General features: G+C 53.1%; 1 protein-coding gene across 11 annotated transcripts; it reads right to left on the minus strand.

Annotated features, from left to right (window-relative positions):
- Positions 1-7,567: 7,567 nt before the first annotated feature.
- On the minus strand, positions 7,568-17,886 carry LGALS12 (galectin 12). Of its 11 annotated transcripts, none has more exons than XM_041723356.1 (9): positions 17,415-17,881; positions 15,683-15,771; positions 15,346-15,559; positions 14,405-14,524; positions 13,830-13,868; positions 13,202-13,228; positions 12,635-12,723; positions 9,875-9,960; positions 7,569-9,120 (listed from the first exon to the last, which is right to left on the minus strand). In XM_041723356.1, exons 1-9 carry the CDS (start codon positions 17,481-17,483, stop codon positions 8,855-8,857), a joined length of 999 nt encoding a protein of 332 aa, XP_041579290.1. In that variant the 5' UTR covers positions 17,484-17,881; the 3' UTR covers positions 7,569-8,854. The 11 variants fall into 11 exon arrangements, with proteins under 11 accessions (XP_041579292.1, XP_041579291.1, XP_041579290.1 ...); XM_041723359.1 differs by having other exon boundaries at positions 9,875-10,025; positions 17,415-17,879; XM_041723358.1 differs by lacking the exon at positions 13,830-13,868 and having other exon boundaries at positions 7,568-9,120.
- Positions 17,887-19,112: the final 1,226 nt, after the last annotated feature.

The raw sequence follows: 19,112 nt of genomic DNA on the forward strand, positions 1-19,112 counted from the left end.
TCAGGAACATAGAAGGAGGAGGAACAGAAAAGGTATTCATTCTTGCAGCTGGGGTGTCCTGGGTGGAATAGTGACAAGAAATGGGGTGTGGAAGTCAGGGCCCTGGGGCAACTAGTGGGAGACCCAGCTCAGCCTTTTAACAGACGCAGGGGAAGTCCCAGCACGACATGATTCATGCAGAGGGAGGTGGACACCCCAGGGACCTGGGGACTCAGAGAGGGGCAAATCACAGTCTGGGAGCCTGGGTTCCTGCCTCTGAACAAGGGGTGATGATGCTTCTTCCTCAGGATGTGTGGTTGGGAGGACTGGCTGGCAGATGTCCACTTTACCCCCTATGGCTGTGTGACTCACCAGATCCTGCTCCCTGGCTCAGGACATCAGTCAAGAGAGAAAGGCATTCAGATGCCGGAGGAGATTGAAGGAAGGGCCTCGACATGGTCAGCGATCCCATGAGCAGAGGGGTGCTGATCCGTCTGCAAGGAGGGAAGAGACTCGACATGGACTTCCCAATATTGCCTTGGCCGGGGGTGCTAGGACACATCAGAAAGGTGCTGGGACATGTGGTGTCATGACCACATATGTACAGAAACACGGCCATACAGGCATGGGCACGCGAACACACATGTGAATGAATGTGTTCTCGTAGGACCCTCTCTCCTTTTCCACGACTCAGGGATGGGAGTGCAGGTCATTTTTCCCAGACTCCAGTGTCTGGCATCTGCACAAACGGAATCCTGTGACAGGGATGGCGGGGCTGGGCATTCCTCTTGCGACAAGTGTTTGCATCTCCCTGGTCTCCCAAACGGCAGACTTGGAAAGCTGGTTGAGATTTTTCAGAGTGGCTACGACCACAGGGCCATCTATGTGGGAGACGGGAATATGGCCCCTGCAGGCTGAGAAAGATTTTCTGTTTAAAGAGCATCCCTTGGATTTATTTTTTTTTAAAGATTTTATTTATTCATAAGGGACAGAGAGAGAAAGGCAGAGACACAGACAGAGGGAGAAGCAGGCTCCCTGCAGGGAGCCCTATGTGGGACTCGATCCCAGGACCTGGGACCACACCCTGAGCTGAAGACAGATGCTCATCCCCTGAGCCTTCCAGGTGTTCCCATCCCTTGGGTTTAGAAGCATGAATGTGTTCGTGCATACTGACTTGTAATACTTTGTTCCTTCCTATTGAGCACCTTGAATTCTTTGGAAATAAAAGACTCTGGACCCTTTATTCTCTACAGGATGTGATTTGTTGTACATCAATTGAACTGCATTTTTTGGGTGTCCCAAACAGAACTTATTTACGAAATGGCCTGTACAGTGTCAGCCTGGCAGCATGGAGAAAGCGGGCCCTTCATAATCTGTGAGCCCTGCTTCTTCCTCCTGCCTCTGCAGCCTCGGAGCAGAGACCTTGGGGGTGCTGCTCCATCTTCCTGAGGCTTGAGAGACAGTTTCCTCAAGGGGGAGGAGAATACTTACCCCTTTGGGATAGGGAAGAAGTGCAATGAGATGACACACAGAAGAACCACGTGGGGCCTGGCCTGGAGAAGCTCCTTAGGAAAAGCTGCCTCTTTCTGAATCATCGAATGAACAGAGCAGGACACTCCACGATGTTGGATCCTACCTGCGGCGACAGTGTAACAGCGCAGGTGGCAGTGCAGAATGCTGATCAAGCAGCATGGAGCAACCTGCCCTCCTTTCCAGCCCTTTCCTGTGCTGCACCCCGAACCTCCCCCACCCAGAGTCGAGAGTGTGCCTGTCTATGATTCCCAGGAAGTTCTTCACATCCTAAAGCAACCAGCTTAACAGCCCCGGCGTGTGTGGACGAGGTCATCAGTTCTGTGGAGCAGATTGTTAAATGCAGGGAGTCCACCTGGCTGGAAAGCATTGGTGAGCACTTCGTTATGCATCTGAGATACGGTCCCCACAGGTGAGATGCCTTGTGCTCATGCTTGGGGCGGGGTGGGGTGGGGGTGGGGGTGCACTGGCAACGTGGGAGAGGGGGCAGCCTATTATTTCTCACATTTCCTGCAAGAGCCACCATTTATTGAGTTCCAACTCAGTTCAAGGCATTTTAAGTAATTTTGACTCATAAATTCCCCACCATCCCGCTGGGTTGATATAATTGCCCATATCTCTCCATGGGAACACACTGGATTTGCCCAAAGCCATGACATCCAAGCTCGTGGAGGTAGCAGGATTTGAACTCAGGTTTTTTTTTTTTGCCTTGGGAGCTGTGTTGAGGAGGATCATTGTTGGAGAGCCCTGAGAACGGGTACCGACCAGGAGACAGGAAGAGCTGGTTCCGACTCTGGCATCCCAGCCCAGCTCTGTGACTTCTGACAAGCTACTTTGCTAGTTTGCCTGGCTTTCCTCCTTATCCCATCTACCTCGCGGGGTTTTTACTGGAATGAACTGCATGGAAAAGTGCTGGAAAACAGAGAGGACTGCTCACATTTGAGCCTCACAGCCCGGTGGGGTGATCAGAGCAATGGCTTACCATCCCCATTCTACACGGGGAGCTGAGGCTCAGAGAGGTCACGGGGTCTACCTGAGGCTCATCAGCATAGATCCCGTCACCTTGAGTCTGGCACATTGCCCAGTCTCCCTCTTGCTCGTGCCATGTTTTAGGATCTTGGCCCCCTAATTTGGGGTGTCCCCACGTTCTCTGGCATTGCTACTTTATCTTCCCCTCTACCCTATCCTCCCATAGCCTGGATCCCATTTCTCAAGCCTGGCTCTCAGCTGTCTGGTGGCTAGTCCCTCCCTACCAAGGGCTGTGCTGGCCTCACATGAAGCATCTTCTTTCCTGCAGCAATTTCATATGTAAAAGGGTCTGGAAATTTCCAGAGTCTTCAAGGCCTGAAATAGTCTCAATTCTGGCTGCATGTCAGAATCTCCTGGGAGCTCTTAAAATATTCTGAGGCACAGGCCCCACCCCCAGATACTCTGATTTCATCGCTCTGGGGTGGTGACCAGGAAAGAGCATGTTTTAAGAACTCCCCAGAAGTCTAGAATGTGTGGTCAGGAAGTGGCTGCGGGTGGAAGTAGCTGATCTTACTTTGAAAGTGTTTCTTGGTCCAGGAGATTGCTTTGCTATTTCAGTTTAAACTCTACTTTAAACAGAGCGTTGTTAATATTTAAGTAATGAAAGCAAGATTCTTTCTCTAATCATTTCATAAATTAATTGAACTAGCTCTGAGTGATTATCGTGTTCTTACTTTCTACATTTTTATTTTTAGTTTCTATTTAAGTAATCTCTACATCCAATATGGGGTTTGAACTCATGACCCCAACATCAAGAGTTATATGCTCTTCTGACTGAGCCAGCCAGGCCCCTCTCCAGACTAGTCTTTTTATTTAAGTTGGGTTTGCTAAAAAAAGACCATAGTTGCTAAAAAAAGACCACAGGCCCAAAATGGTGTCACTTAGACTGAGTTCCCAAGCTGGGGCTGTTGCGCCCAAGATCGCGAATCCGAGAAACCACCAAGGAGCTGACACCGATGCAATCACACGAGGGTTTATTTACAAGCTTGAGCTTGGGTCCAAGCATACCCGACGCTGCGGAGCAGGGACTTGGACGAGACTAAGAGGCGTAGCAACTTTATGGGGGCCAGTGGCCAATGGGATACGCAGAAAGTTGCAGTCGTGCTGGTCCGCTGAGCCGGACTTCCGGTTAGGGTGTGTCCTGGTCAATGACGAGGGTGGGGCAGTCCCCCTGAGCCTGATTTCCGATTAGGGTGTGTCCTGGTCTTTGATTAGGGCGGGGCAGTGCCCTAAGTAATAATCAGGTCAGCACAAGGCGGGTGCAGCCCAAAATAGTCAGTCCTGCTCTGCTTGTCCAGGGGTAGGGGATTTTGTTCAATTTCCTGGGTCCCACATTCCCCCCCCTTTTCAGAGGATCCTATACAGGACCCAATCATGGGTCCAGGTTGCTCTCAGAGTGAGCCAGGGGAATGGTTAAACCAGGATTCTCACCAACCTTGTTGCTGTTCTCTCTCTTATTTACATTAAAGGCAGCACATAACCCCCCCAACCCTTTGTTGTAAGAAGACTAATTCTAATCTCCTATTTCGAAGGACAGCCTCGGACTAGGGAGTCTTGGAGGTGGGAAATAAGTGAGAACGGTGCAGTTTTAGCTTTAGGGGATTGTCCTTGTCTGGTTGGCTTTTCCATTCTGGAACAAAGTCCTTGAGAACGGCGTGTGGGTCAGCTGGCCGGACGTGGGTGTAGGCCGGACGTGGGTGTAGTGGACCCAGGGAGTAATCCCGACGACCTTGAGAGCGGTGGGAGTGGTCAGGATCATGAGGTAGGGTCCCTTCCAGGGAGGTTGAAGTGTCTGGTGTCGGTATCTCTGCATGTACACCCAGTCACCTGGCCGGTATCGATGGGGGTCTGGGGGTGGCCCAGTCTTTTTTTTTTTTTTTAATTTTTATTTATTTATGATAGTCACACACAGAGAGAGAGAGAGGCAGAGGGAGAAGCAGGCTCCATGCACCGGGAGCCCGACGTGGGATTCGATCCAGGGTCTCCAGGATCACGCCCTGGGCCAAAGGCAGGCGCTAAACCGCTGCGCCACCCAGGGATCCCGGTGGCCCAGTCTTGTAGAGGGCCCTCAGCTTAGGCCACACCTGCTCATGGGTTTGTTGTAACATTTGGAGGGAGAAAAGAAGTTGATCATCAAATCCAGCAAGCACCTCAGGTTTTAAATTGGGGATAACAGGTGGAGGAAGACCAAACATGATCTCGTAGGGAGTCAGTCCCATCTTATATGGGGAGTTCCTCACCCTATATAGGGTGAAGGGGAGGAGAGTCACCCCGTCCCCGCCAGTCTCCAGGGCTGATTTAGTTAAGGTCTCCTTTAATGTTCTGTTCATCCTCTCTACCTGTCCTGAGCTCTGGGGCCTATATGCACAATGTAACTTCCAATCTGCCCCAAGTACTAGTGCCACTCCCTGTGTTACCTTAGAGACGAATCCTGGGCTGTTGTCTGACCCAATTCTAACCGGAAAACCATACCTCGGCAGGATGTCTTCCAGCAGTTTCTTGGTCACGATCTGTGCTGTTTCATGTTTGGTGGGAAATGCCTCTGTCCATCCTGAAAAAGTATCTACAAACACTAGTAAATACCTGTACCCGTATTTTCCAGGTTTCATCTCAGTGAAGTCCACTTCCCAGTAGACTCCTGGGCGGTCCCCTCCGAGCCGGTGCCCGGGTTAGATCCATGGGTGGAGGCATTTGTTAGTCGGCATGCGCGGCAGCTCGCCACAATCTGATCTTTGCTCCAGAGTCTTTAACTTTAATAGTGATCTTTGCATGGTGTGTCCTGGTCTCTGACTAGGGCGGGGCAGTGCCCTAAGTAGTAATCAGGTCAGCACAAGGCGGGAGCAGCCCAAAATAGAGTCAGTCCTGCTCTGCTTGTCCAGCGGTAGGGGATTTTGTCCAATTTCCTGGGTCCCACAGGGCTTAATACCTGCTCATGAATAGTTTAATAAAGCCAGTTTGATCTCCAGATTTCCTTAGTTCAATTTTATTATTTAGCAAAAGTATAAAACTTTTAGAAAACAAAGGATAAATCTTCATTTGGCGAAGAATTCTTAGACGTGACGTTAAAAGGACAATCCGTACAAGAAACAATTGATGAATCAGAACCAAAGCTAGACTCCTGCTCTGTGAAAGGAGCTGCTTAGAGAATGAAAAGACGAGGTGGGGAGACATTTAAAAAATAAATGTTTTTGTTAATAAAGATTTTATTTATTCATTCATGAGAGACACACGGAAAGAGAGAGAGAGAGAGAGGCAGAGGGAGGAGCAGGCCCCACGCAGGGAGCCTGGCGCAGTTCTCCATCCGGGTGTCCAGGGTCACGCCCTGGGCCGAAGGCAGGCGACACACCGCTGCGCCACCCGGGGATCCCCTAGATTGCTTAAAAAAAAAAAAAAAAACTGAAGAAAATAAAAGAGAAAACAGGCGCGGCGCTCACCATCTTCAGACATTAGGGAAAAGTAAATCGAAACCACAAGAGCGCAGGCGCCGGCGGCGTCCGTGGCCCGGCGCCCCCGTCCCCGCCACCTGTGCCCGCGCGCCGAGGCCCGCGAGGGGTCGCCGCCGAGGTGGGGCCCGCGGGACGCGCCCAGAGCGGCTTCGTTGGGGCCGGGGCCGGGGCCGGGGCCGGGAGCTCATGGCGCCCCCCCGCCCCGCCCGGCGGCTCGCTCGTGGCCACGCACGACTATACCGGCGCCGCCGGGGCTCCGCGTCCCGTAACGGCTCGTGCGGCGGCGCGGACTGCGCGGGGGAGGCCGCCCCGCAGCGTCCCGGTGAGTGCAGGCGCGGCGCCCCGGGGCTCCCCGAGGCCGACCCGGGCCACCGGAGGGCAGGGGCTCCGGGAAGTCCGCGCTCGCGTCCACGGCCGCCGTGCTGGAGTCGCCGGGGCGCCCGCAGCCTTCCCAGGCCTCCGGCGGCGCCGACACCGGGGACTCGGGCCTGGAAGCCGTGAGGAAGCAGCCCGGGCGCCCGCCCGGCCGTGCCAACCCCGGCCGCCGGCCCGATCGCCAGCACCAGGCTTCCGAGGCGCGCGCCTGGTCGGAGGGCCTGGCTCATCCTCCTCCCCCCTCCCCTCCCCTCCCTATGGACTAGGCAGGCTGCCCGAGCAGAAGCTGTTGGATTCTTTTGTATCAAAATAGCAAAACACCAAAAAAGGAAGTTGAGAGAATCCCACTGTTTACTGTCCAAGCCGCACGCAAGCCTTCCCCACCCTGGAACTGTGTGCCTTGCACCAAGTGGAAATAAACTCCAAGCAGCCAGTGGCAAAAACAAAACAACAACAACAAAAAACCACAACAAGATACCCCTACACACCAGTGAGGATGGCTAAAATAAAAAATACTGACAGCAACAAGTACAGAGATGCAGAACACCTGGAAATGTCCCACATCGCTGGTGGGAATGCAGAATGGTACAGTCACTCTTTGAAAAAAGGTTTGGCACTTTCTTATAAAATCAAACATGCATTTATCATATGGTCCAGAAATTCTACTACCGGGGAATTTACCCTAGAGAAATTAAAGCTTATATTCATCAAAGACTTGCATGCAAATATTTTTAGTAGCTCTATTCATGATTGCCAAAATCTGAAAACCACCCCACATGTTCTTCGATGGATCAATAGATAAGCAAATTGTGGTACAATGGAATACTGCTGAGTAATAAACAGAAATGGGTCCCTAATACATACAGCAAGATTAATCTCAATTTAGATTAACCTCAAAAGGGTTAATGCAGGGGCACCTGGGTGGTTCAATCCTTGGTTTTGGCTTAGGTCATGATCTTGATCATGGGGTCATGAGATCTAGCCCCACATCCCACATTGGGCTCTCCACTCAGCAGGGGTTCTGCTCCCCCCCTCCCCTCACCCTTGCTCATGCACTCTCTCTCGCAAATAAATAATCTTTTCTTTTTAATTTATTTGAGAAAGAGCAACAGCACTAGTGGTGGGGAGGGAGAGGGAGAAGCAGACTCCCCCGCTGAGCAGAGAGCTCAGATGCAGGACCCCATCTCAGGACCCTGAAATCATGTCTGGAGCCAAAGGCAGATGCTTAACTGAGCCATTCAGGCACCTCTAATCTTTTTTTTTTTTTTTTTTTTTTAAAGATAATGCAGAATGAAAGAAACTGGATTAAATAGGTCAGATACTATGATTCCATTTATGACATTTTGAAAATCAAAATGTCAGAGTAGAAAACAGATCCTCTGGTTGCTGGGGTTAGGGGTGGGGTGGAGAAGGTATAGTTACAAAGCAGTGATACAAGAGAGTTTTTTGGAGCGATGGGGCTGTTATATATCCTGATTGTGGTGGTGATGGTTACACAAATCCACGTATATATTAAAACTCAGAATTTTACCCATCTCCAAAAGTCAATTTTATTGTTAATAATAAAAAATGAGGAAAACCACTAGCAGTATAAAATGCAGCTTAAAACTTCCAAGCCACTATAAGAAAAAAAAGGTGGGGAGGGTGATTAAAGATTTCAGCAATCCAGTAGCAAGCAAGAAAGCTGAAAACATAGGGGAAAAAAAAGCACAGGACATGGAAAACACAAAATCTACCTGCACATACCAGGAATCACAGTGGTGGAACCATGGCCCGGCACTTGGCCATCCCACTGGAGCACATTTCCAGCCTTCCTTGCACCCAGAGTGGCCTGTGACCCACTGCTTATGGAGGAGATGTGAGTGTACACAGGCCATGCCAATCCCAGGCTGGGGCTTCTGAAAGCAGGTGGGCCTTGTATACATTTTCTAGTTACTTTCTCAGTGACTGAAACCTAGGGTGGTGGTATCTGAGCTGAGACCCAGCCACCCAGACGATGATGATGCCCCAGAAATGGGGCGCCACGGCTGGGACCCTCCCAAAGGTCCATGGGGCTGCTCCACAGACCAGGACCATTTTCTCCAGAACTGTTAGATGAGAAGGAAATGCATGTCTCAATTCTTTAAGCCATTGTACTTTTTTAAAAAAGATTTTATTTTGAGAGAGAGAAGGGTGTGCTCAAAAGCAGGGGAGGGGCAGAGGGAGAGGGAGAGAGGGAATCTCAGACTCCCTGCTGAGCACGGAGCCAACATGGGGCTCCATCTCATGACCCTGAGATCACCACCTGAGCTGAAACCAAGAGTTGGACGCTTAACTGACTGAGCCACCCAGGCGCCCCGAAGCCACTGTACCTTTGAGTGTCCTTGCTAGGCTGTTACACCTGCCCCCTGTGTAGGCCCTAAAGGAGGATGGAGGCAGGTTCCAGGCTCCTGGTGGGTGGAGCCTTTTCACACAGGTTTCTTCCCTCTGCTGTGGGGCCCAAAGCCCCTGCTGACTCAGGTGGTGGTGACAGGCATACCTCTAATCTTTATGAAGGGAGGAGAGCTGAGCCACCTATGGGGCGCTAGGCACGGGCTGGCCCTTCTCTTCCCTGGCGGAGTCCCTGGCTCACTTGTCAGTAGTGGACACAGTAGAGCTGGACGCTGCCGCTGATCCGGAGCTCCCGCAGCTGCTCTAGGGCCTGCTGGTGCAGACTGATGGCTCCCAGGCCCTGCCCATTGAGCGCCAGCTTCAGGCCTCCCTCCTGGCATAGGAGCAGCACCTGGAATGGGCAGCAGGGGCCTGCAGGCTTCCAGACAGACCCTCCACCAGCTGCCTGACACCCCACCCAGTAAGCCCTCCCCTCAGAGGTCACAAAGACCCAAACCACAGGGCACCCAGGGTGGGAAAGAACAGGATGCGGGGTTGGGGGGGGGGGCAGCTTGTCATCAGAACACCGTGATCCCAGCCCTGGGCCTCGGTTTCACCATCTGTGCCTGTTGCATTCTCTCCAGCACTGGTTCTCAACTCTGGCTGCACAATGGAGTCATGGGGGTGGGGCATTGTTTTTTTTTTTTTAATCTTATTTTTATTTATTTATTTATTTTTATTTTTTAAATTTTTATTTATTTATGATAGTCACAGAGAGAGAGAGAGGCAGAGACACAGACAGAGGGAGAAGCAGGCTCCATGCACCAGGAGCCTGACGTGGGATTCGATCCCGGGTCTCCAGGATCGCGCCCTGGGCCAAAGGCAGGCGCCAAACCGCTGCGCCACTCAGGGATCCCTTTTTTTATCTTAAATAACACTAATGCCAGGGGCTGCTCTGATTAATTAAATCCATGTTTTGGAAGTGGGATTGCTGGCACCCACATGGAAGGTTGAGAGCCATGGGGTGGATGTTTCTTCCTCCTGGCAGGCTCTGGCTTCCCAGCCCCAGTTCTCCTCCCCCTGCCCCAGGATGTTGCCCTGTCTCCCCAGGGGAATGCTGCTCTGTGCCCACTGGGGAAGGATGAGGCTACTTGGCTCTGACTGACCTCGAAGAATCGCTGTGGGTAGAAGATGAAGGGGGCTGAGATAAGCTTCTTGCATCCCCAGGGCGAGATCCAGGCCAGAGTTCTGTCTGCGAAGGAAGCCCTAAGCGTCACAGGCACGTGCGCAGCCTCATCACTCAGGCTCAGTGTGAAGCTACAAGAAGGGGCCAGAGAAGGGGCTCCCTGACTTCTCCAAGCTGTGGCTGCTGGATCTTGAGCACCGAGACAGATGTGGGAGTGCAGCTGGAAGATTCAGCAGCTCAGAGGGGTGGGAACACCTGAGCGAGTCCCAGACACACCTGACAGAGTCCCCACATTGCCACCCACCAGTTAGAGGACCCTGGGAGAGCAAATTACCTTGCCTGAGCCTCGTTTTCCCCTCCTTGGGATGGGGAGAATTATATAAGTAGTAGCTAACATTTACTGGGTGCTATAGGCCAGGTATCCTGTGGGGGTTAGAGCTAGTCTGTCTGGCTTCAACCCTGCTCTACTGCTTTCTAGTACTGTGAGCTTGGGGACTTCACTTCATGGCTCTGTGCCTCAGTTTCCTGATCTGTAGTATGGGGAGAGGAGTACCATACCTGCCTCATGAGTTGTGTTGGCTGAGTTAACATGTGTAAAGTGCTAGAACAGCACCTGGTGTAATAAGCACTCAAATCACACCTATTGTTTAACAAATCTTACTGTATAATACAATACCTCTCATTGATAGGAACAAAAGAGGTCATGTACATGAAATCTACCAAGTGCGTGGCACATAGTGGGTGTTTTACGGAGTCCTCCCGGAAATCCAGTGGCTTGAGGTTCAGCAGCCCATATAACTGACAAGGACAAGAAGTTATCTAGCTGGCCCTGTCATTAGTATTAGCTGTGGGGCTTTGGGTTGGGCTGGGAACAATATAGGACCCAGATTTGGGGGCCTTTCTGCTGCCTGGCCCCTGCCCCTCATATGGCAGCCACATCCTGTTTCCTGTTCTGGGACTTCCAAAGGCACCTTAGAAATCACACTCCTGAAGCTACTGGTGAGTGACGCCTGGGCAGGAAGTGGTTGATAGGGGGGAGACCAGATGGCAGGGGGCACAGGGCGGGGTGAAGCCAGGAAAAGGTGAGCCTTGGGCCAGCCTTTCAGGGACTCCTGTTGGATCTATTCTAGGAGGACACCCCAGACAGTGGTGAATTCCATGCCCTCCAATTCCTACTCCCTTTGTCCATTTCAAGCCACAGTTGCTTCCAGAAAACAATGGTGACAGCATTTATTGTGGGCTTGCTGAATGCCAGGCACTGTGCTAAGTCTTGATGTTGGTGGCTCCTGGTGGAAGTGATCTGTAGAAATGTCCTGGCTGGTCCACAGTGTTCTTCAACATCCAGGTAAGACCATGTTTCAAAACTGAGGAAGTTTATATGAAAGATGGCTTTGTGCTCCTCTTTTTAAAATAATCAGAAGATCTGGCTCTCTGGAAATACTCTTTCCACTTTACCTTCCCAACCTAGGGCTTCACTATTTATGTGATCTGTCTGGCCTCAGAGGGCTTGTGAATTCATGGCTCTTGAGACAGAGCAGTTAAATTACTTGCTGTGTGACCAATCATACCCATTTGACTTTGAGCTAGGATATGAATGTGGTGTCATGTCTCCAAGTTTCTGTGGGGGAGGGTGTATCTCTATCACTGGGAACTTGTCCATTTTCCCTCTAGGACTGAGATGATCTTTCTCCTTTTATTCATATGGGGAAGCTCAGAAGAGGGGTAGTGACTTCCCCAAGACCGCATGGTTTATAAGAGGCAAAAGCAGGAATCCAGCCCTGTCGTGCCTGGCTTTGGAGGTTCATGCTGTCCGGGGCTGTGCTGCATGCCTGCCCCAGAATTCACAGGCTTGTGCAAGAGCATGCAGGGCAAGAGTTCAGTAAGGTCATACTTCAAGGAAAACAAAACTGAAACAGAAAGGAAGGATACAGGGCCTTTCCTTTTCTCTCCTGCCCCTCCACGGAAGTAATTTTGATCGCTAGCACATTTGTAGAGCACTTATTATGCACCTGCCATAATTCTAAGTATGTAAACCACCCCTGAAGCTGGCAGTATTATTACCTCTTTCTACAGACAAGGAAACTGAGGCACAGAAAGGCAAAGGAACTGCCTTGAAGGGACACAAGGGTAGCAAGTGTCCTCAGCAGAAGTCAAATCCAGGTAATCCGGCCCAGAAAAGTCATGAAATCCAACACAATTCCAGCAAGAAGGAAAGGAAGGGGGAAAGAAGGAAGGAGGAGTAGGGAGGGAGAAAAGGAAAAAGAAAAAGTGGCTTGAAGCCCGCAGGTTTGAGGAGTGGAGCAGGAGCGCCCCCTGTAGGAGAGATTAGTGTAGTCACTGAGTTGCTCCAAGTTCCTGACACCGAGACACCCGAATGGGGACCTCCTCTCTGGGGCTGCCTGGCCGTGTCTCCTAAACCACTGCACTGTGTCACCCCAGGAGGCCAAATTCTCTCTCTGGGCCCTTGAAGGACCTTTCCCAGAGCCCCAGCTGGTACCTGCGACGAGAGGCTGGTTGGCCTGATGTACAGACAGGGCAGATACTCCCAGAATTGGGGCTGTTGGGGCCCTGGGGGTACTGGCCACTGGATGGTGCTCAGTGGTTAGGACTAAGCACTGAGCACCTTCCCAACCACAAGCTCCACAAAGGAGCAGTGGCGTTGGAGATGAAAAAGGTAATGCTTGTAGTGCTCATGCTCAGCTCCGAGTTGCTTCCCCGTCCCTTCCATCTGGATACTTACTCCTTTGGCTCTGACAAGACCAATGCCCGCAGTACGATGACCTGTCCAGGCCAGAGACCCCGAGGAAGAGCACACGAGCAGGGCACCTTCTGTAGGAGGATAGGAGATGACTGAGTAGGGAGGCACAGAGGAGTTTGGGGGGGCTGCTGCCTCTAGGCCTGCAGCCAGGAGATTCAGCTCTGCTCATTTCTTAAACATCTACTGCAGGCCTCAGCTCTCCCTGGACTTTTGGGGCTCTGAGCCCCTGACATGTCCCCTATTGCTGCATCCTGAACCACGTGCTCATTGGTCTGCCTCCCCACCAGCCTGCAAGCACCTGGAGGGCTGGGACTAGCTGGTCCCTCTCTCCCAGGGCCTGGCACCAGCAAATAATTGTGTGCAGAGTAAGTGGAAAAAAGGGAAGATGAAGCTAGAGCTTCAGCCTGAAGCTGCCTGGTCCACCCATGCAGCCTGCAGGTTTCTATAAAGGAAGGGGGCAGCTTGACGTTGAGGGCATTTCCCACCAGGTAGGGGTGGGACAACACCCAGGAGGACACCACCACCAGACCCAGAAGGGAGGTCACTCACCAGGCTGGGGCTCTTCAGCAGGAAGGGCTAACAAGGAGAGAAACAGGACATGGAAGCCATGCAGTGCTTGCTCAGTGAAAGAGTTCTCAACATTATTATTAAGAACTGGGGGTACCTGGGTGTTGTCAATCTCAGACAATACAGGCGACTGATTAGAGCCCCAGGGGGGGTCCCTCTTGGATCCAGATGGACCCCAGGTCTGGAATAATGGGGAGGAACTAGACAGATGGTCTGTCATTCACTCATTGTGAATGTGGCCTTGGGCCTCATTGCCCCTCCCTCCTGACAAGCCCACCCCAGCTGCTTCCCCGGGTTGTGAGAAGAGAAGTTTTCCCAGCCGAGTGGGATCTCCTGAGAGGACTCCTGGAGCTCTGGCCATCCTGGGCAGCCAGTGCACCCCGTCCATCTTCCCAAGCTGGCCCTGCTGGCTCGGGCTGGGAGAGGCGAATCAAGGCCTGCTGGGGACCAAGAAGGGCTGGCAGTATCCATGGCAACTGTGCAGTGAGGGAAGATGGGGCAGCTGGCTTTTGTTAACTTGGGCAGCGGCCCAGTGAGTGGCAGGTCAGGCTGGGGGAGCAGGGAGCCCTGGTGGAACCACAGAGGCCAATCTGGCTCCCAAGAGACTCACATATCCAATGGGATACTCGATGCTGCCCTCCGCAAACGGCTGTTGGGAAGGAGAGAAAGCCACATGCGGGATTCAGGACCACTGCAAGCTCTGAGAGTCATTATTTGGCTCCCGCCTACCCTGTCTGTCCAGGGGGTGGGCAGAGGCTGGCTTTGGCAGCTCCTCATTCTCCCTGTAGGCCTTGTCAGTGGTTCTCAAACTTGGCATTTGGCAGTGCTGATTCCTGGGCCCCAACTTAGACTTACTGAGTCAGAATGTCTGGTGGCAGGTCCTAGAAATCTGCATTTTTCATAAGTTCCTCGGGGGCGAATGACAGAGCTAGCTGCTGTTTGGGCCTTGTGGCTCCAAGTGTCCAAGTGATCCACCTCCTTGCCGTGGCCTTCGGGTCCCCTTCTGTGTCAGCTCCTCACCCCCCTCATATCCTGCAACTTGATGGATCCCCTCCCCCTTGGTTATAGCTGGTGTGACAGGGCCTGCCTGGGGCAGAGGGGGTGGTCCTGGGCCCATCCAGACATCAGGGGAAGTCGGGGGCAGTTGCCATTCAGGGAACTCACACTGGCCCCAAGGGAACTCACATTTATGTTCAGGAATCCGATGGCCTCCACCAAGATGTTGCCAAATATGCCCAGAGTGTCCACACGAGACAGCGGGAGCCGATAGTGGTAGTGGAGAAAATGTTGTCCGTTCACACTCACCTGGATAGACAGACAGACAGGCAGACAGACAGACAGCTCAGCTGCACCTGAGCTGATGTACACTGAATCCATATGAACGTGCCTGGCATCGCTGGGCGCTCTTACCTGGAGTGCCCCACATTTACCTGCACACCAACTCTGAGAGACACATTTGACAGACAAGGTACCCAAGGCTTGGTGAGCTTAGGTGACCTTCCCAAGGTTGCAGGGCTGGCCTTAGAACCAAGGTACCTTTCTCTGTCCCTCTGCCCCTGACACCCCACACCATCCCTCTTTTCACCTCTCAGCAGACCTATCAGCAGCGGCAACCACCCTATCCCAGGTGAGGAAATGGAGGTTCAGGTGGCTGTGTGAACCCCTATGCCACAGAACCCTCCCTCCACTGCTGGCTCTCACCAGCCCCCCTTTCCCCTGGAGAGGTCAAGGTCCTGGCATCTCTCTGGCAGGAGTTCACAGCTGGAAAGCCTGGAAGTGGAGTTCTTTCTTCCTGGCCTGGGCCCTCCACCACCATGAGATGGGGAGGACATGAGTATCCACCTTGTGTGCTGTTGTGAGGCCCTAACGAGCTGATATTTAGGGGCTAGAACAGAGCCCAGCGTATTGCAGGCACTCCTGAAGAGCTTGGTATGACTGTGGCAGTGGTGCCCTCTCCAGGGCCTAGTGTACCAGGCCATGTGGGCCCCGGGCAGCTTGGAATGGGGCCTGGTGGCTGCTTGGGTTCTTGAGCCCTCCTGGCAATGCCCCTCAACACAATGATGTGGGCAGCTCAGCGGAAGGACGGACACAGGTTCTAGGCAATGATGTCCATCCCTTCTACTCACCTTCATTTCCTCATTTCCAAAGAGAAAGAGAATGAGGAAGCTGGCTCCTCTCTGCAGGGTCAGGTGGGGCCACCGGGCCTCGGCTTGCCAGCGCCCGTGCTGCAGGGTGTTGCAGATAACGTGGGGCTTGGTGGTGTGGAAGCGAGGGTTGAAGTGGATGGCGATATCGGGCCGGGGATGCAGGCTGCAGCCGCACTGGAAGTCCACCTGGAACCTGGTGAGAGGTGCTCTCAAAAGGCACCCCTGGTCAGAAGCCCGAGACCCTGAAGGCAGGGAGCAGCCTCCAGCTCGATGCCTCTGGGGCTGAGCTCCAGCAGCGCCATGGAGCACCCCTTACCTGTGTGCATCTTCAGGGACCATTCCCTGGAGCATGACCATCTTGCCTGCACGCAGGCCGCCAAAAATGGTTGTGACATAAGGAACCACCTGAAAAAGGGGAGAAGGCTATCCATAGAGGGTTGGAGAAAGGGTCTTACTAGGGACCCCCATGTCAGGCAGGTGGGTGGGCAGAGAAGAAGAAAATTTGATTCTCCTTCCCCAACAGAAAAATGTCCTTATGGGGAAAAATTCGTTTTCTCTGAAATGTTCTCTTGCACCTTCTCCCCTTTCCTGGACCTTCACATGTCAAAGCCATGTTGCCAAATTCAGCTCCATTGGCCCCTTGGAGCACCAGCCTTGCCCCTCTCCCCCGCTCCTTGAGCATAGTCGTGTCCTCAGTGAGACCTGATGTCCACTGGATGCCACCCTGGCTTCCAGAGGCCTGGTATCGAGGTCCTGAGGACTTTTTACTGACTAGAGCTCAGGATCTGGAAGGGTGCTGGGGGGCAGGAGGCTGGACAAGTTGGGACCCTGATATGAATACTTGGAGAGATACCCAACAGTGGCCTAGCCTACGAGCCTGGGCTCACCTTTCCCCACACAGAAGCTATGCAGAATTCCTAAAATGCAATACACGTTTACAACTCCCTGCCTTTTCAGGGCTGCTTCCTGTGCCCTCCCTCTGCCCTGTGAGATCCAACTTGAGTTTCAAGGTTCTCTGACACCTTCTCCAAGCACTGTCCATCACGTGACTGAGTTTTTCCTTCCCTCCCCTGTGTTCCCAGAATGCTTCACTTGCAGGTCTAGCTTGGCCATTGGCCAGCTCACAGGGAGACCAGGGGGCTGGCTGTTTCTGCTGGAGGCACTGGCCACTCAGAGCTGAAGCCCTGTCTTTCCCTTCTGTGCTCCGCACCAGCCCTGGCACAGGTGTTCCACTAGGTGTTTGCAGAACGAATGTGAACGTGTCGCAAGCACATGCTGACATAACACAAGACTCGCTTTCACGTGCCCTCCAGCTGTCAGCAGCCTTTAGAAGCCCGAACCATCTAGAAGGAACTGAGCCCCAACAATGCTGCCCTTCCAGGACCTCGCAGCTTGCAAAGCAAGGAGTGGCTGTAACCTGGGCAGCTGCTTCGCCCGTTGCTCAGGCACCTGGGGAGGTGGGCAGTCAGAGGGCCCACAGCATAGCCAGGCTTAGTACCTCAGTCTCCCCCACTTCTCAGGCTCCAGGCCTGGCCTGTGATTACTGAGCTGAGGCAGCTCACCACCCTTCCCCCAAACCCCCAGGGAGAGGGCCAAGTAAAGAGAAAGTGATAATTAGCATTCATTAATGGGAGCACACAGTGTGCTGGGCGTTCAGCCTTCTGTAAAGCAAGGGCAGACTTCAGAAAATTTGCACTGAAAAAAAAAAAAGACAATTTGTATGGGCCCTGAGCAGGAGGAAGAAGGGAGGGGACCCCCCACTCAACCTCGAGTTGGAGGTTCCAGCTGACTTTCTTCCAGGCTGGAGATGAGGCTACCCTGGGTACTCAGGGTGCCCCCGCAACAATTCTCCCTAGTAGCCCCAGATCCTCTGAGCCACCCATCATGCAGTAGAGGCACAGCACTGACCCCAGGCGCTACTATTTTAAAATATAAGGACCCTGTGAGCCCAGTCATTCCTACACAAGTACACCCCCAGGGAGTCTGGGTCCAGCTGGAGTAGGGGGAGCCTTGGGACCTGGAGATTCCAGACCAGAATGGCTGCTCACCGGATGGAAGACAGGTGGCTGCAAGATGAAGATGTCAGGAAGTGGGTCCGGTTTTTCTCCAGGTGACATGGGAGTGGAGTGCCTCCAACTCAGCCTGCAGATCCAGATTCCTGGAGCCCTGCCCTCACTGGCCTTTCCCAGCCAGGATCTTAGGTGCCAGGACAGCTCTCTCCCAGCTGTTAGCCTCACTTGTGCCCAGGTGAGAGGGCAGGTCTGGGCGGCGGTCCACCTCTGGTCCACACCCCAGCTCCAATCCCACCAGCCAGACTGGGGCTGTCAGCAGAAACCCGAGTCCAGGAGCAAGAAGCTTGAACTAAGCAACTGACTGACCAGCCCCCTGTCCCCGTGTGCGTGGGGACCTGAAACACAGAGCTCTTGCAGAGGGAGGGCAGAGGGAGGCTCTTTTAGGGCCTTGTGGGGGTTTGTGATTTCCCTGGGCTCCCTGCGGAGTCCTCCCCAGTCAGAGGCAGGGGTGGGGACACAAGTAGGCAGGTCTCAGGAGAAGCCCCACCCTCAGCTTCTTGGACATCAGCTAATGGCTTCTCATTCCCTACTCCCCTCCCACCAAGAGGTTCTTGACTCTTCCCCTTCCTCCACTTTTCTCTCTTTTGCATGATTTATAGTCCCACGAGGCTCCCTTTCAGCTTCAGCCACAAATGCCAGGGCCCAGCTGCAATCACCAGAAGGGAGGTGGGGGGTGGTGAGAAAGGGGCAGGAGGAGAGACCCCCCTACACACACCTCCCTGAGGCGCAGAAGAGGCAGGGACTGGACGCGCCCGCAGTCTGCCCTGCGGTGAAGAAGGCCCGGGTTCCAGCTCAGCCTCTGTTCTAACGTGCTGTGTGCGCTGGAACAAGTCACTTGCCTTCTCTGTGACTCCCTTTGCTCATCTCTGTATAGAGAGGGTGACTCCAAAAGAGTCTGGGGGTGGGCCCAGGTATCTGCCTTTTTATTGAGATCCCCCATGATTCTTTGGACTCCAGTTCTGGCTCAGATTCTAGTAAACCCTTCGCTTTAACAGGCAGCACAACCGTTCAACTTTATCCCGATTTGGGAGATGCATGGGCGGCCCTGAGGAAAGACGGCTCAGTGAGCTCCTCAAGTGTGGCGTGGCCTGGAAGCTGGCTAGGAATGCCTACTTTCGGCCCAGTCCAGACCAGCTGAAGAGGAGTGTCTCTGGGGGCAGGGTCCGGGAAGCTGCATTTTCACGCACTCTCCAGGCGATTCTGATGCATGCTGGTGTTGGAGAGGCAATCACTGACTTAGGTCTTAACCAGCAGAGCAAGGAAGTTTGCTCAGATCTTGGTGGGTGGGAGGAGCTGGGCTGCTGAAGGTGCTTTGTGCGGTGGAAGTGGGGGGAATTGCATCCGAGGTGTGTTCAGATAGAATGATCTCCACACACACCGTAGGTGAGAAACCAAGACGGAGAATCGGGTTGTTGGGCAAGGCAGGGGGGGCCCTGTCTCTGGGAGGCAAGCCTGGGTCCTGGTCCCTGCCTCCCAGTGCCCATCTTTAGGTCTGAGGCAAATATACCCTCCCCCTCTCCCCAACCCAGCCTCAATCTCCCCCTACCCTCAACTCCACCCCAAATGAAGAAAGAGGGTGTCACAGCAAAATAGCATAGACTGGGCTGCTTAAACACAGATGTTCACTTTCTCACTGTTCTGGAGGCTACAAGCCCAAGGTCAAGGTATCTGCAA

This window comes from Vulpes lagopus, chromosome 11, assembly GCF_018345385.1.
Source record: "Vulpes lagopus strain Blue_001 chromosome 11, ASM1834538v1, whole genome shotgun sequence".
In the NCBI taxonomy this organism is placed as follows: Eukaryota; Metazoa; Chordata; class Mammalia; order Carnivora; family Canidae; genus Vulpes; species Vulpes lagopus.

What these genes read in the sequence shown, in the direction of transcription:
- LGALS12 (XM_041723356.1), bottom strand. Translation starts at nt 17,483, where the DNA reads ATGTCACCTGGAGAAAAACCGGACCCACTTCCTGACATCTTCATCTTG. An exon ending in TCGAGTATCCCATTGGATAT is followed by an intron (nt 13,229 to 13,829) that starts GTGAGTCTCTTG and finishes TCTCCTTGTTAG; the next exon opens with CCCTTCCTGCTGAAGAGCCC. An exon ending in TGCTGAAGAGCCCCAGCCTG is followed by an intron (nt 12,724 to 13,201) that starts GTGAGTGACCTC and finishes ATCCTCCTACAG; the next exon opens with AAGGTGCCCTGCTCGTGTGC.